Consider the following 15,743-nt stretch of genomic DNA (forward strand, 5'->3'; position numbering starts at 1 on the left):
TTCTATCCCTGTTATTTACAGTGATATCCTTGGATGTTACTTTCTCTTGGTCACAATGAAAAACAAGGATAAAAATATTTGCTATGTTTCCCTCATTGTAAATAACATATGGGTGATTTGGGGTAAGTCTGTTTGTTTTCCTTGAAGGGACTAGATTTGCTGACCTGTTAGATTCTTGCTAACTGTAAATATTTGTATTAACTGCTGATTAAAGAAGGAACCAAATAAGAGAAAATCACAGGAATAGATCTTGGTGATGAGACTTGTTTTAGAATTTAGAGATAAGGAGGCACAGTTGGGGTGAGCGCAAGGGAGCTTCCTGCCTGCTATGTGAAGTTGTTATTCCTTCCTTTGGTGAACAATACTTTCACAGTCTTTTATATTAAAATATGGATAGGGATCCCTGGGTGGCGCAGTGGTTTAGCGCCTGCCTTTGGCCCAGGGCGCGATCCTGGAGACCTGGGATCGAATCCCACGTCGGGCTCCCGGTGCATGGAGCCTGCTTCTCCCTCTGCCTATGTCTCTGCCTCTCTCTCTCACTGTGTGCCTATCATAAATAAAAAAAAAAAAATTAAAAATTAAAAAAAAAATAAAATAAAATATGGATAAATCAAGTGATGCTAGCCAGTCTGAAGTAGAGAATGAAGAGATTAACTGGGTGGCCAGCCCTTTGATTTTCCCGGAGGAACTCATGACATTAGGAGTGTCCAAGATCACACAGGGGAATAGTTAATTATAGGGCTGGGTCTCTTAATTCCCAATCCACTGTACTTTTTAATAATGCTAGCTTATGGCATGTGATTTTATGTAGAAATGAAAACAAATCTAAAACATGATGGGAAACAGAAATACTGAACAGAGTAGCCCTCCAAGAAGGGAACATAACTATTGCCTTAGAAGCTAGGAATTCCTGAAAGACCTTGGCTTCTCAGATCATGGACAAACATACTTGGCCAAACCAGTCACATAATTCCCACAGAATGTCAGGCTGATTCTTAGATGATGTATTTGTAGACAAACACCATTTGGAATCTCTGGATGAGTGAACATGTGTAGCGGGTGTGAGTGAATGTCCCAGTTAGTATGAGTTTCACTTTGAAAGTAAAAAGTGGTTATCTCCTAAAAACTTGGGGGAGAACCGGGGCCTCTGCCACTGCCTTGTAGATGTTAGGATGTAAGCTGTGGTGAAAGCTCTCGGAAGACGAGTGTAGCGTTTCTGGTTATGTTGCCGTCCTCAGAAAAGCTACTAGAATTCCACAGCAGTAGTAAGAACTAGAATAATGTCATGCTAATGCTTATATAGCATATATACCATGTGGGGCACTATTCTAAGGCCTTCACATCTGAAGTAGTAACTTGGTAATCACAAGCCTTTGAGACTGGTCTGATGAGGAGTCTCATCCTACACATGAGGAACTTGGTGCACTATGTGGCCAAGTAACTTGCTCAAAGCTCCATAGCTAGGAAGTGGGAAAGCCAGGGTTTAGGCCCAGATGGACTGACTTGCCAGTTACCCCATGTTGTTTTGTCATATGTCCCGGGGGAAAGAGTGTGGCATTTCCTCAGGATGCTCTGGAGACAGTGAGTTGGCAGTCACTGTGCAAGGGTAGCATTTATTCATGTAGTGTTTATTCATGTGTTCCTGGGTGGCTTAGATTTTTAGCCACTCTAATAGCTGATTATCCTATTAGTCTTTGCTTAGAGATACAATTGTCAAAGATTGCCTTTAGGGATGAGGCTAATTCGCTAAGGTTCCTCCGTAGTATAGGACAGGAGCAGACGGCCTGGCTGAGTGCTGCTTTGTGAGGTCCGTTCTTTGTTTTGGTTTCTCACAGTTTGGTTTCTAAGAAGGCTGACAGATATGTTCCTTGGAGAATGTAGCTAACTAGTCATTTATCTAGGACTTTCTCCAGTTTGTGAGATCTGCAGACTGAGGTTCTCCCACTCCCCAGGGCCCATGGAAGTGCTCACGATGGTGCCTCGCCTTCCAGTACTTAGGGTGACAGGCCTGAGGCTCTGTGTAAATGACCCAGTTCCTTTTTCCAGATTCCTATGCTTGGAAGTTTTAAATCCGGGAGATGAGTGTCAGGTAACAGGAATGTTCTCACCTGAATAAGGACTTACTCGGCTACGGTGTGTTTTCGAGCCTTTGCAGTTGTATTTCCATTTATCAGTCATTTGCATGGGTGGGTTGTGCCATGTAATTAATTAAGGCTACAACATAAATGAGATTCTTGATCTGAATTTGAAATTGTTGCCTTGTCTTTGTCTTCTTTGTTTTACAGTTCTTCGTGCCATGAAAGAGGACAGTGAAAAGGTTCCAAGCTTGTTAACTGATTATATACTGAAAGGTGAGTTTTATGTTGTGCAAGTGATGGTTGGAAAGTGTTGAGTTGATGAGTGCATCATCTTGCTAATAGATTAGAAAGTAGCTTCCTGCTAATAGATTAGAAAGTAGCTTCCAAACACACTTTTATCAGTCTCATTTGTGCATAGTGAGGATAGATGCATGGCTTACTGATGTTCCTCACATTATGAATTATGGTTATAAAATTCAACTTTTATTTGGAGTCTTGAACTGGAAGTAATTTGCATAGCTCAGTTGTGAGCATGGATGGAGGCAGGCAGTGAGGAAATATTATGGAGACTTCCCACAATTATGTGAGTCTGGGGTGTTCACTGACACTGGAAGGGTTGGTAGGGTGGTCTCTGCCATCTTGGGGACAGTAGAAAGAAGAGGACAGATCTGTGAGGATGGATGAAAGAGGGGACAGTCACATTTGTGAAGAGTCCCAGAGAGAATAATAAGGGGATAGTTGTAAGGGATGGGGAGGGGAGGGAGAAAATGAATGGATTTTCATCAACTGGGACTGTGGAAAATGAGCCATAAATCTTAGCGAGATCAAGATCACAGGTTGGGAACAGTGATGGGGTAAAGGAAAGTCATTTGAGATGTTAATGAGGTCACTTACTTTGGTGAGTAAAGCGCAAAATTTGGAAGATAAAGAGGGAACTGATGAACTTTTTAATTATAGGCAAAACTAATACTTTTCAGTGAAATTATTTTTTATAAAGCAGCAGTTATTCAGGTGAGTTATTCCAAGCATCATAAAATGCACCCTATAGGGTGTGATCCAGTATTGAGAGCAGTCCTCTTCTGGTAACATTGTCCTTTGGGTTCTCTCTTCTCGGCAGAGTTGCTGGCTGAATCATAGGAAGGTTGGGATTTCTGAGATGTTAGGTAACTCAGATGGGACATTTCTTCAGCCATAGCTTCATAAAGAGAGAACCTCAGTAGAATATATGGGGAGCTCCAAGTCAGTGATATACTAAATATCACCTGTAAGAGACTTGGAGTGGAGCCAGTCATTAGGTTAGGGGGAGGGGGAGGGGGTTGAAAAGAATATATTGAATTTTTAAGTAAGCTGTGTTCTTCTGATGAAGGGCTTTTTCTTCCTATTACATTCTGAATTTTCTTTTTTAATACCTGATACCTTTGTTTGCTTTTTATGTTGTGCTAGCATTGGTATGAAAGCTGGATTGTTCTGAGGTTTGTTCTTATAGATGTGACACAGGAATGAGATGAACATAAAGAACATGTCTTAATTATAGGGGGTCCCTAGGGCACTACTGTGAGCACCAGAGATGCTCTGAACAAGCTTCTGAAGCATTCTTTGGCTATTTTATCATTTGACTTACTGCATGAAAGAATTTTATGATCCAGAGAACAGAGTGCTCTGTGGGCGAATGATGTTGAAGTTTTTCCCCTGTAACCCAGGCCTGTAACTGAACCTGTACCACATGCCTTCGGAAAGCAGCACTTTGCTAATTTCTGTGCCACAGGCTCCAGCCTGTGAGCCAGGCCTGTCTGTACTATAGCTGCTTCTCACGAGCTGCTTGTGTGCATTTGTTGTTGCTTTGCCTTGGCTTTATGAGGACTGGGTGGAAAAGAAGCTAGGGTTCAAACCAAGGTGGTGACTCTGCAGTCTGAGCATGTGAGTGGGCGTGTGTGATGCTCAGAGCTGTTCAGTTGCGTGGGGAGGGTATGGATGAGGGTTATATAGACAGGGGTTGACCAAACATGCTCTCTTCCACCCATCCTGGAAGTTCACAGCCATCAGCAACTCCTCTACCATAGGGGGCAGGACCCCACCCCATAGAAGGTGCAGCTGCTTAAGGGGGAACTCTCCTTCTGCCTTCTTGGCGGGACTTCCTCATAGTTGTTTTAACAACAAGGACTGCTAAACATACCAAGCTTCATTTTACTGCAGAGGTATGAAATGAAAGAAGGTAGAAAAGTGGCCTCATTTGGCCTGAGAAAGGAGGGATGGATGTTCTATGGGCTCCTTGAGCTTTTTCTCACACCTGCTTAATTACCCCACTGTGGCCTGCTGCCACCTCACCTTCCAGGTTGTACCAAAGGCTGGTAGTGTAGACAGGGTTGCTGCTATGTGTGTGTGGAGACTTGCACCCTTCTTTCCCTTCCTGGGGAGCCTCTTTGTGGTGTTACAAGCCTGATGGTATAAGTCTAATGTTATGGGCTCTTATCTCTAAGTGGCATTTTAAGAGACATGGCCTTTTGGTATCTCATTTCTGGGCAATAATGTGTCAGGAGAACTTTTCACTGTTGAAAATGTGTAGCCTTTTAAAACCTTTTAAAAAAAGTTGATACTGTAGATCTTTGCATTGTTTGTTCTCCTGATTTAATAGTATATTTTTATATACATATAAAATGTATATAAATGTATATACATCTTGTGTAAATACATATAAAATATGCATTTCTATTTAAAAGTTTTTTCCTTCCTCTAGTGCTCTGTCCTACATAGGGCAGCACCGCGTCAGGAACAGCTTTCTCTTCTGTGGACTACAAGCTAGATTTCCTATAGCATTGTTCTGAAACCTGGCTACCATTCCCTTCTGCTATTGGAAACTCAGCACACTTGAACTCGGGTTTGTGATTCAGTATTAACTAGATCATGCTTTCACGAATTCTTTATATTATGAACAAGAGAAGTATGGCACTGTTCTGAATTCTAGAGGTGTGTGTGAGTGTGTTTTTGTTTTGTTTTTGTTAAATACTAACAATTATGAACTCTTCTCTCCTCCACCTTTGTAGAGTAAGGGGGAGTAATGTTTGTGCATGCGCAGTTATATTTTTCCTGAACTGACAGTATGCCCAGTTGAGTTTTTATGGCTTTCTAGATCTGCACTGCACTGAAGAACTATATTAAAGCATTGAGAGATTTATACTGTTAACTGTTCTTCGGTGGTGGCAAGAACCGACGCTGTTCTTTATAAAGGGACTGTCAGGATAAATATTACCTACAGTGTTGTCAAGGGAGACAGAAACTGAAACGTGGGCTGTTCTCTGAAGAAGGGGAACCAGAATGTGCGCTATGGCAGATGACAGTGACAACTATGGAACAACAATGATGATGACCAAGGGCCTCGATGACCAAGGCCGAGGCCTGGAGGCCCAGTGGGGAGAGGGCTGATACTGGAGGTTGCTGCATCTTTCACCCCTATTGAGACGTTAACCATTCAGTTGCCATTCACTTTCAGAACCTAGTATTGTTGAACTTTGGATGTTTATATGTCTTGCCTCACGTGTCTGTGAAGAAGTGTCCTTGACAAGGAGCCTGTGTCCTCCAAGGTGCTTTCCTGTATCCTGTGCGCTGCTGTGGCGCCCTGTCCCCACTCCTGCCTGAGTGTCTCCTGAAAGCGCTACTCCTGGAAACAGCTCATCGATCCGGCACTGGTCATGAAACACTTTTCTGCCAGTTCCAGTCAAGTCATTGCCATTTAATAAATGTTGAAAAAAGGGTACTGCATGTTGGAGAGATTTTTTTTGAGTTTCTGTTGTATCTACACATTTTTTTTTAATTTTTAAAAAATTTTTATTTATGATAGCCACACAGAGAGAGAGAGAGAGGCAGAGACACAGGCAGAGGGAGAAGCAGGCTCCATGCACCCGGGAGCCCGACGTGGGATTCCATCCCGGGTCTCCAGGATCGCGCCCTGGGCCAAAGGCAGGCGCTAAACCTCTGCGCCACCCAGGGTTCCCACCATTCTACACATTGTCCATCACTACAGTGTGGAAGCTGGTGAACCCCCTGATTAGCTTCATGATGGGAAGGAGAGGGGAGAGGGGTTTTCCCGGGAAGTCTTACTCTTTTCCTGGGTCTGGGAGACATTCCTGACGGCAGTGGCAGCTCCCTCCCTGACAGAGGTGTGGAAAGAGTTCAGAGGACCTGGCAGGGGACTTTAAAATTCCACTTAAACATTTGTGAGCACACAGGCCCATTCCTATTCCTCATTTCACTTGGTAACTGGGACCCCAGGGCTGCAAAGGCAGCAGCTCAGTTTGGAGCTGGAGGGCAACTTGGCAGCTCACCTGTGACCTGGGGAAAGGTGAGCCTGAGCTGGTTCCTTGTCTTATCAGTGTCTTGATAGTGAGAATGTGGGACTTGCCCCTTGCCCTTCAACTGATGAAGTTGCATACTTCTACAATAAAGTAACTAACTTCAACTGAATTAATGATGCAAATTTGTAAAAAAAAAGTTTTGACTATACTAAGGAAGTATCATTTTAGAAGACCTACTAGAGAGTCAAAAGTCCTTGAGGGTCTATTTTTTGGTGGAGATTCAATAGTGGTCTGTTTATAGTTCATTCTTAAGTTGATGCTTTTGGAGTGTACGTCCTTTCAACTCCCAGTCCCTGTGTAATGGGATTTCTGATTTTGCTTGATAAACTTGCTTTTTCAGTGGTGAACTATCAGTGTTTCTTACCTTGCTGGCACACATGATGAATGGATTTTGATACCAATGAGAGGAGAGGAGCACGTTCCTGATTTGTGAGGGACAACAGGTAGGCTGTCTCCCTAAGGAGCAGCATCGAAGTGCCATCCTGAGCAGGATTTTTTTCTTTTCTTTTTTTTTTTTTTTTACAAGGGTTTGTGGGGGGAAAGGCCCTGCCCTCTGAGAGCAGCACCAGAGCTGCTTGGGGTGCTGGATGGTCATCAGACTCACGACTTTCACGCAAAAGGACGAGCAGTCCTTTTTGAAATTGAGATTCAAAGTGTTTATTTGTTGCCAAGAACCCAGCTGCAAATAATTCCCTTATGGCTTTGTTTTTCGAAGAAAACAAAACAAACTGTAGAACTACAGTGCACTCCAAGTGCCATATATCTATTTTATTCTTCAGGAAATTATATTTGTTTTTCTTTTACAAGAGCACAACAGGAACCAAAGTAAAGAGTAATAGATACAGCACTCAGGATAAATCATATCTTTAAAATAATAATAAAAAAATTTACACCTTGTCCTATATCCTGTTAGTATTTTCATAATATGGCCATGATTGAAAAAACAAAAAGCAAGCATTTACAACTTTTTTTTGATCTATATATTTTTTTTTATGCCAGGAATGGATTCATTGTCGACAAAATTTTATACCAATCAGGTTGATGTAGATCTATTTTGGTAACATAGTATCATTAACAAATTTATTTTGGAAATAGATAAAAATATTGCCCCTTGATAATAAATCTTTTTTCTTTGATGCAAACAGCTAGAACACCTTTTTCTTTTCCTTTTGATATTCTAAGACAAAAAAAAATGGTTCATCTTCAGATTAATAAATTAGGTCATTATAATAATAAATTAATTTTTTTTAAAGTTCAGCAACCTCTGTCCCAAGTATTTACAACAATACTTGAAAGTTCCTCTACAAAACAGAACACATTTTCCTTTCACATTAAGCATCCTGGGTATCTGTGTCTTTCACAACAAGCATTTGAAAAAGAAAAATCAATGCACAAATGGGTAATTAGTATAAAAGTGCTAAGAGCTGTTTGAAAAGTTAACACTATAGTATACAGCCAGTTATATCTGAGGCAAACTACAACAAACTTCCAGCTTATTATGGACAATATTCCAGTAGTTGTTTCAAACAGTTGTTTGAAAAAAAAAAAATCCAGGAGCTGATGAGTGATGCAGAGAAACTGCCGTCATTGTTTCTGGCCAGTGAACAAATTGAAAACCAACAGAAAGCCTATCCAAACAAGGAAGAAGATTTTAATAAAGGAATACCTTCTCCATAAGCAGGTGTGATGCTGACTGCATAAGGCGTGTGCATACACACACTCACACTCACACACACTCAACACACAACTTTCTTCCCAATTAAACTGCAGGTAGAATGAAATTTTGTGTTATTAAAAATTTGTAAGTGATCAAAAGCATTGATATGGAATGCCTGTTTGTCTTTGTTCTGGTTAAAATCTCATAAAAATACATTCAACAGGAAAACATAAATTGTATGTGTATAAATATATATGCATATATATATTATATACACACGCACACAAATACTTTTGTTTTTTTGAAGCATAAGATAGTTACATAAATATTCCTATAATTGCTAAAGTTTTAAGGAGGCATACTTTTTTTTGAGCTTCAACAAAGGTGCTTGAATAATATACAATTAAAATGAAGTAGTTTCTATTTTGTAGAATCAGTATATAATAAGGAAAAAAAAATCCCCAAACAGTCCTTTTTAAAAAAAGTTTCTTCTTAAGCTAGAGCTTCAACAAAAACTATAAACAACCAACAAGGGAACAAAGCCACGACAAACAATGAAGTACAGCCCCTGGAAATACCTGGTGTCCTTCGCCCTCTCCCTCCTTCCTGCCACGCTGTGGTAAGAAAAGCTCCAGTGCTCGCATCAAGAAATGACTTAGGTCTTGTTCACTTGCTGACTCTACTAGGAACTGGCTGATTGGCTTGGAAGAAAACAAAGCAGCAAAAAGTCTAACTGTATATATCCTTAATAACCCGCGGCAGGGAAATGCCGCATCACATTTCTCCTGCTTGCTCACCGCCCACCGCAGCGTGACCGGATAGAAAAGAAACTCGTGGCTTTAGACCGGGGATGGCTAGCAACAGGTTCTGGCGTGCTCGTCTGGCAGTCCTAAGGTGGCTATGGCCGCTGGATCGCAAGGCCTCCGTTTCCCGCTCATTCAGGCCTGAGCTTTGAAGCAACCCGTGCAGTCTTCAGAGCAACAGGAAAATATTATCCTCTGGGCCACTCAACTGCTTTTATTTTACTGGATTTCTCCCCGAGCCCAGCTGACCAATTTGCCTTCCCAACACCACCCTCCCAACCCGTCTCCCCAAACTCACTGTCCCCACCCCCAAATATCTCTACAGCTATATTACAAGCAAATATATCTTAGCAACTTTAAAAACTTTGGTTCTATGAAAACACTTGGTCAGTTATCTTGAGGAAAGTGGGAATGCTTGTTCTGCACACTGCCGTAGACAGAGCCCATCCCGGTAAGTTCTTAGCGCTGTACATCAAGTCACAATCCAAAACGATCCACTAAGCAAGTGCACAAATTCTAGTTTACTTTTAAAAGCAGATTTAGTCGTTTTCTGTCTTTTGAAACCTCATCCACGTCGCCTTTCTTCACACTGTCTGGTAGAAATTATCTGCCTGTAGGTGGTTCTGTTTTTGCATGCTGTAGAAGCCACTGAATCTTGCATCTGGTTCAGCAATTCTTAGCATTCTCTGTGAACTGTCCACTGGGACTCTGCTTCCTTTCTTGCAGTCCACAGACACCAGCTGATTATTTAAGGAAGAAGGCTATTTAATGAGAGGAGGAAAAACCACAAAGAATGAGCTATTTTACGTATCCCAAATTAACAAATGTGGTCCTGACTCAAGTGAGGTAAGAGCTTTACAGGACACTGACAGGGGTGGGGGTTGGGGCGGTGCTGGACGTGGTGTTTCCACTTCGTTCTAGCACCACCAGTAGTTTTGTAAGGGATCCTGCCCGACAAGCTGTGTTTAAAAGTGAAATGCCAATAAATTCTGTCAAATGGGGTGGATGAAGGGACTGAGAAAAGAGTTGAGTGAAGCCACAGAACTATGTTCAAATCCTTAAGGTGCAGTCTAGCCCCCAAAAGGGTGGGAGGAGGAGTGGGAGTCACCAGATAGGCAGATTTAAGAGAAATAAGAGAAATGGGCAATTTTAAATCACTCGCTGTATAAAAGCATCACAGGCTAGGCCAGCCCCAGTCTGTATCCAGCTACTCTATGCACATCATGAGCTGGTCCCTTTTCCCAGCTCTGCACAGCGAGGACTGAGTCTTGCTCAGCCCCGCGTCCTGACCCTGCACGTGCCCAGCAGAGGTGGTGCCTAAAGTGTAGTTCTTGAAAGAAAAGCAGAGGCAGGATAAAGCACCTGACAGTAATTTTATATGGATGAGTTATCTAGATGAGAAATTGGATTAAAATAATTATTCAAGCTGTTTTCAATTCTTTTTTTTTTTTTTGTTTTCAATTCTTAAGGGCATAGGATTTTTTTTTTTTTTTAAGAAAAAAACTAAATGTAAAAAGTGGACTTAGGGCTAGAGACAATCATAACTTTTCCCTTTAATAAAAAATGAATTTTCTTGGCTTTTAAGACAGGCTGATTTGACAACAAATACATATTCCTTCTTTCTCAATATGAAATGTCCTCTCTCTGCCTGGTCTACTACTATTTTACAGTCTCTTCAGGATATTTTGCTGCCTTTCACTAGTGTGCTTGCCCTAGATACGTTCCCCCTGTCCTTTGGAGTTTCGTATATACTCATGACACTCTAGCTGTCTTGTTGCTCTTGCCCAAGTGTGGTCACCCTCTCTTTAGGATTTCTTTCCCAATTCTAAGCTGGTAGATCACTGAGTTTTAATTTCTAATATTAGCAATCAGTCCAGAAGTATTTCTTTTTTTGAAAACTTGAAATTGGATGTGTGGTGAGGTCAGGATTCATTAACCAATGGATGATGGCTAACTCATCCAGTGAGTGCTCCAGCCCCAGGCAAGTAATATGTATTGGGGTCGCTACAGCTTGCTATGCAATTTGAGGTCAAGACGACCAAAGCAGAATTTTCACTGGCTAATAAAAAAGACATCAAGCAATTTAAGGGAATAGAAGCACACAAGCACAAGCCTTCCTCGTTTAGTCACACAAGGCACAAACTTTTTCAAGACTATACCTTAGTTGGTGTTCGATACCAGCAAAGCAGTGGTATCCACTGTTTCTTCTGATTGATGAACAGGAATGCTATTATAATCGAGAGGCCGATGATGATGGGAACCACAACCGAGGCAATGGAGTCCAGTGAAGAATCTTCGCCTGAATGCAGCCTGTTGTTATCTCTGTAATCTACCTGGAGGTGACCCATGTCTAGGAGGAAAACAGTTATAAGCACTTATTACCTAAACAAGAATTTTTAAGGATTATTTTAGTTACACTGCAAATAGAGCTCAAGAACTTGGTTTCATTTTTCATTTCTTCCTAATGCTTTCAGGCTAACCATGATTCAAGTGTAATGATCCAAAAAGCCCTCTTACGAGAGAGCAGAGCTCTTAGGGACGGATGTGAGACAGGGAAAATTAGGGTGAGAGAAGGTCAGCAACTGGGCAGGATGAAGGTGGTTCTAGCTAGCCAAGAAAACAAAATCGTTACGAGACTTTATAAAGTGACTAAAACTAGATTGCTGAAAGTATTAACATTAACCTATATGGTCTTTAAGATTCTGAAGCAGGAACATTAGCTTAGCTCCCTGCTTACCAGCAAACAGGAGAAGAGGACAAAGTATCCTCTTAGACTAACCCGAGTGACAGTGAAGACTAATCACTAGTGTAATAGTAAAAATGAAGCCAGAATCAAGAGTTTGGCCTTTTGGCTGATATTCTGGTTTCCTGAGCTCTAAGCAAAAATGCTTCCCTCTTCATAAACTTGTTGCAAACTCGCTAGACCTATTAATTTTCCTGCCTTAGTTAATATACTGCACAGGGGACATTTAAGAATGAAGGTCTTTCTGTTCCTTTAAATCATCATTCTTGCCAGGACTGTTGCAGAGATTGCAGGGTTAACTCTGTAACAATCAGGAGCACCTCCTGGAAGTTTCCTTACTTTTCTTTTAAATAAACCACTGTGGTCAGGTTGTCTAAATGTATCAAAAATCAGGTTAGTGAAACATGGAGGGATTACATAATCAAAAAGAGTTGCTCTTAAATTGTTCTGGAAACTCAGTTCATAGTAGTACAGCTTTGTGATATTAAGACTATGGTTTTAAAATCAGATTTTTTAATAATAGGCTTTTTCTGTGTGTGGAGGGTTGGGGGCACAGGAAGGAGAAACTTCCTGGTCATTCCATCCATTGTAGATGGTAATACTTTATAGGAAGTTTAATTTTCATATAATTTCATATTTTCATTTTAATATATTTCATATTTTCATATTTAACAGCATCAAGACAAAAGCGAAAGGTCAAAATAACATCCTATTGATGAATTCAGGTTTTAAATACACAATGGATAAAGGAATGAACTTTTCTTACCACACTCCAAATGATATTGCAAATGATTTTAGGAGTATCATGTCATTACAAAGAAATTTAAAAGTAAATTAAGGAAAATCTTAGTGAAAGGAAAAGGAAGCTTCAACTGAAGTCTATTTACAAAATTCAGTCCTTAAGTTCTGTTCTGATGCAAGAAGGCCATAAAATTTAGCTTTGGGCTTCCCAGCAGCTAAAGCAAAAACGGAAACAAGTATCATCAAGATTCACAGTGTCTTCAACTTTAAAAATAATCTTACTTAGGAGAAGTATAAACTTTAATTAAAAATAATCTTACTTAGGAGAATATAAAGTTTTCTGCTACTGACACATGAGGAAATTTCTCCTCAGCAACTTTGTAACAGATACTACATAATGCACAGGTCCTTAATGTATTGCAGTAAATAAGGCTGTTCTTATGACTAAAGCCCAGCATCTAGAACAGTGTGTGGCACGGAGTAGGCACTAATATTTACTGATTGGATGAATGCAAACGTAATGACAAAGCACGATTCAGTCACGGCAATTACACTAGTAGCCAAAACTCTGGGTCCAGGAATCTGGCTCTCTGGTTAAATGGCTTGATCTAAAGATTCAGAATATCTAGAGTAACAACAGACCCTTAGTCTCTCAAGCAATGAATACTGCTTCTCCCAAAAGAAATAATATGTGTATAGTAGTGATTTTGAGAATGTCCTTTGAGTAGACAGGAGGCAGTACTGAGTCATGGCTAAGACCTCTTGATTAAGGTGTCTACTTTTATAGAGGAGGCAATATTGCCAGGAACCCTGCCTTGCTTTATCACTTAACTACTGAGAGACAGAATAAACATGCCTATTATACACAATTGAAAGGTCAGAGCTGGGGGGAGGGAGGGAAGCATGGAATAAATCCGATGAGTGGAAAAATCAACACATGTAATAAATTGAACTCTCATGGAGAGAAAACAACCTGGAAGCAGAGGGTAACCTAATGCATAAATGCTTAGCCCAGAATCCACAGGGACTGAATAATTTATTACTTTCCTTACATACATACAAATACGAGAGCTGGCTTAGAAGTTCCAGATACCAAGCTTTTAGGACAAGGAACATATTTCTTTCCATCATCACTCAGTTTCTGAGCTTGTGGGGCCAGAAAGAGGCATTTTATCCAGTTACCTGCAGACTTATTTTATCATTCTGGGTTAACTGTGTTATAGCCAGGGAGGTCTTCCCTGGAGTGGTTACTTGAATTACTTGGGCCTGCCATTTAAAAAGATATCTAAAGGACATTAAAGAAAAATTTAAAAAATAGATCATATGTAAGACTACAGAGATCTCAGTTGACTTTGGCGCTTACCTCTGGGGAGATGGATGATGTCATTTTCACTTGGTGTAGGCCACAAGGGAACCTCCAGGTCGATGTCGCCACGGTGATTTGTTTTCTCAATGGGTATATTGGTTGGTTCTGGGACATACATTTCTAAAAGAAAGGCACATTTTTCATAAGAGCTGATGGAGGAGCTACTTATTGTGGACTTTTGTTTCCTCAATCCAAATGGATGGTGCATTCAATTCAGTACAATATGTCCTGGGACATGAAAAGATCCAGTTTCTGCATTTACATCATTACTGCTAGAGAGCCACTACCTTTGCAAGTGTGGGAAACATGTCTTATGTAAAAGAGGGAGAGAAAGTTTTCTCCTCCACCAGGGTCAGAAGCTCTTTTTCATGTTGGTCCTGTAGTTCTGTGCAAGCTGATAGGGACTGGTTAGAATGGAAAGATTTCTTTTGCTTTCCATCAGCTAAATACTATACCTTAATAACGGCTTTTCTTTCCTCCATGAGTGTTGAATCATTTGTATAAAACATGTCATAGGAAGTGAAAAAGTAAAAGCATCTTGTACTCTTTATGCATTTCTTAGCCAATTCCCCTCCAGTCCCTCCCCTAAATGGGAAGAGACTGTAGGCAGACCCCACGAGGTGCGGCCTGGTGGCCTGGCTCAAGTACTAAATGGCAACTTGGTTACCACTGGAACCATGTGGACTGGAAGATGATCTTCAGTAAACAGATTTCCATAATCTAACTTGATCATGTAGGCACTCTCATCAGTAAGATACTACAACATGAAACAAGACTAAGAATAATAATACTCTTTATCCCAAATATCAGGGTTTTTTTTTTTTCTTTTCTTTTTAAAGCTAAGTTCTAAAATGGACCAGTGAAAAAAGTTCAGAGTTTTCCCTGGTTCCTAGCAAATATATTATATATTCTTTCATCCAGCTAATAACCTTTTTAGAGAAATAATTATTGAGAACCCCTATTTTCAAAAGGTGACACAAAAGTCTGCATCAATCATATATCTATTTTTGGCCAGTTTCTGGCATGTTATTAACTAACTTTCATGAGGTTACTCAACATTGGTAATACTAAGTATTCACTAGTGGCCTAATTTAGTCAAAAATAAGATACATAAAGTACAAGCTATAGGAGTTAAGACAACTAATAATCCTCTGCTCACAGTGATTGCTGCCTAACCCACGGTCCCCTGCCTTTCAAGAAGTGAACCACAAGATGAATTAGAGAGAAGGGGAAAATGAGAGGGAACAGAGTATCTGCTCTGCTTCCACTGTGTGTTAACGGAGTACCTGCCAGGGAAGAAAGAGAGGTTAAGTGAAGTACCCACGGTGACGAATCCAGGGACTGGCAGAGATGGCATTCAGATCCAGTTCCGTGATGCCACAGCCTGGCTCTTCTGGTGCCCCCAAGGAAAAAGTTATTTTAGCCTTCATCCCCGAGTCTTCTGCTTTCTTACTTAAATACAGCTGACCCTTCAACAACTTGGGTTTGAACTGTCTGGGTCTACTCAGATGTGGTCTTTTATCAGCACGGTATTGTATTTTCTTAATGATTTTCTTAATATTCTCTTTTCTCTAGCTTACTCTCTTTTAAGAATATAGTATATGACACATACACAAAGTATGTGTTAATCAGCTGTTTATGATACCGGTAAGGCTTCTGGTTAATAGTAGGCTACTACATGGTAGTTAAGTTTTTGCAGAGTCAAAAGTTATACTGGGATTTCCGAGTGTGCAGGATTGGCACCTCAGACATGGCAAGGGCTAGACACAGTTTCAAAAGGATACCTGAAAATTCCAGAATTAAAAAGAGAATTTACTGACAATATTATTTACTGAAGCAGGGACCTGGTGCAACCAGTGACTCAAACCTTCCTGTCTTATCTGAATCACCTAAAGACCTTATAAAATGTGTTGATTCTCACAGGGCCTGGTTCTGTAGGCCTACGGTGGGTGATCTGGGGTGGGTGTGTAGGCATGGTGTTTAGTTCACCCACTGAGAAACCCTGA

General features: G+C 40.7%; 2 protein-coding genes across 5 annotated transcripts in view; one reads left to right on the plus strand and one right to left on the minus strand.

Moving 5' to 3' along the window:
• The window catches only part of FEZ2 (fasciculation and elongation protein zeta 2), a 42,278-nt gene extending 36,452 nt beyond the window's left edge, over positions 1-5,826 (plus strand). For all 3 annotated transcript variants that reach the window (XR_005988031.1, XM_041756902.1, XM_041756903.1), the window contains 2 exons: positions 2,286-2,351; positions 4,813-5,826. Coding sequence is in view for 2 of the 3 variants with exons in the window: in XM_041756902.1 (XP_041612836.1) it covers positions 2,286-2,351; positions 4,813-4,829 (83 nt within the window). In the remaining variant the exon portion in view is untranslated. The remainder of the gene's footprint in view (positions 1-2,285; positions 2,352-4,812) is intronic.
• A 1,348-nt stretch (positions 5,827-7,174) lies between these two features.
• The window catches only part of CRIM1 (cysteine rich transmembrane BMP regulator 1), a 191,280-nt gene continuing 182,711 nt past the window's right edge, over positions 7,175-15,743 (minus strand). For both annotated transcript variants that reach the window (XM_041755162.1, XM_041755161.1), the window contains 3 exons: positions 13,735-13,857; positions 11,047-11,237; positions 7,175-9,648 (listed from right to left, as the gene is read on the minus strand). In XM_041755162.1, the coding sequence (XP_041611096.1) occupies positions 9,472-9,648; positions 11,047-11,237; positions 13,735-13,857 (491 nt within the window). In that variant the 3' untranslated portion in view covers positions 7,175-9,471. The remainder of the gene's footprint in view (positions 9,649-11,046; positions 11,238-13,734; positions 13,858-15,743) is intronic.

The sequence above is a fragment of the Vulpes lagopus genome, chromosome 5 (assembly GCF_018345385.1).
Source record: "Vulpes lagopus strain Blue_001 chromosome 5, ASM1834538v1, whole genome shotgun sequence".
NCBI lineage: Eukaryota > Metazoa > Chordata > Mammalia > Carnivora > Canidae > Vulpes > Vulpes lagopus.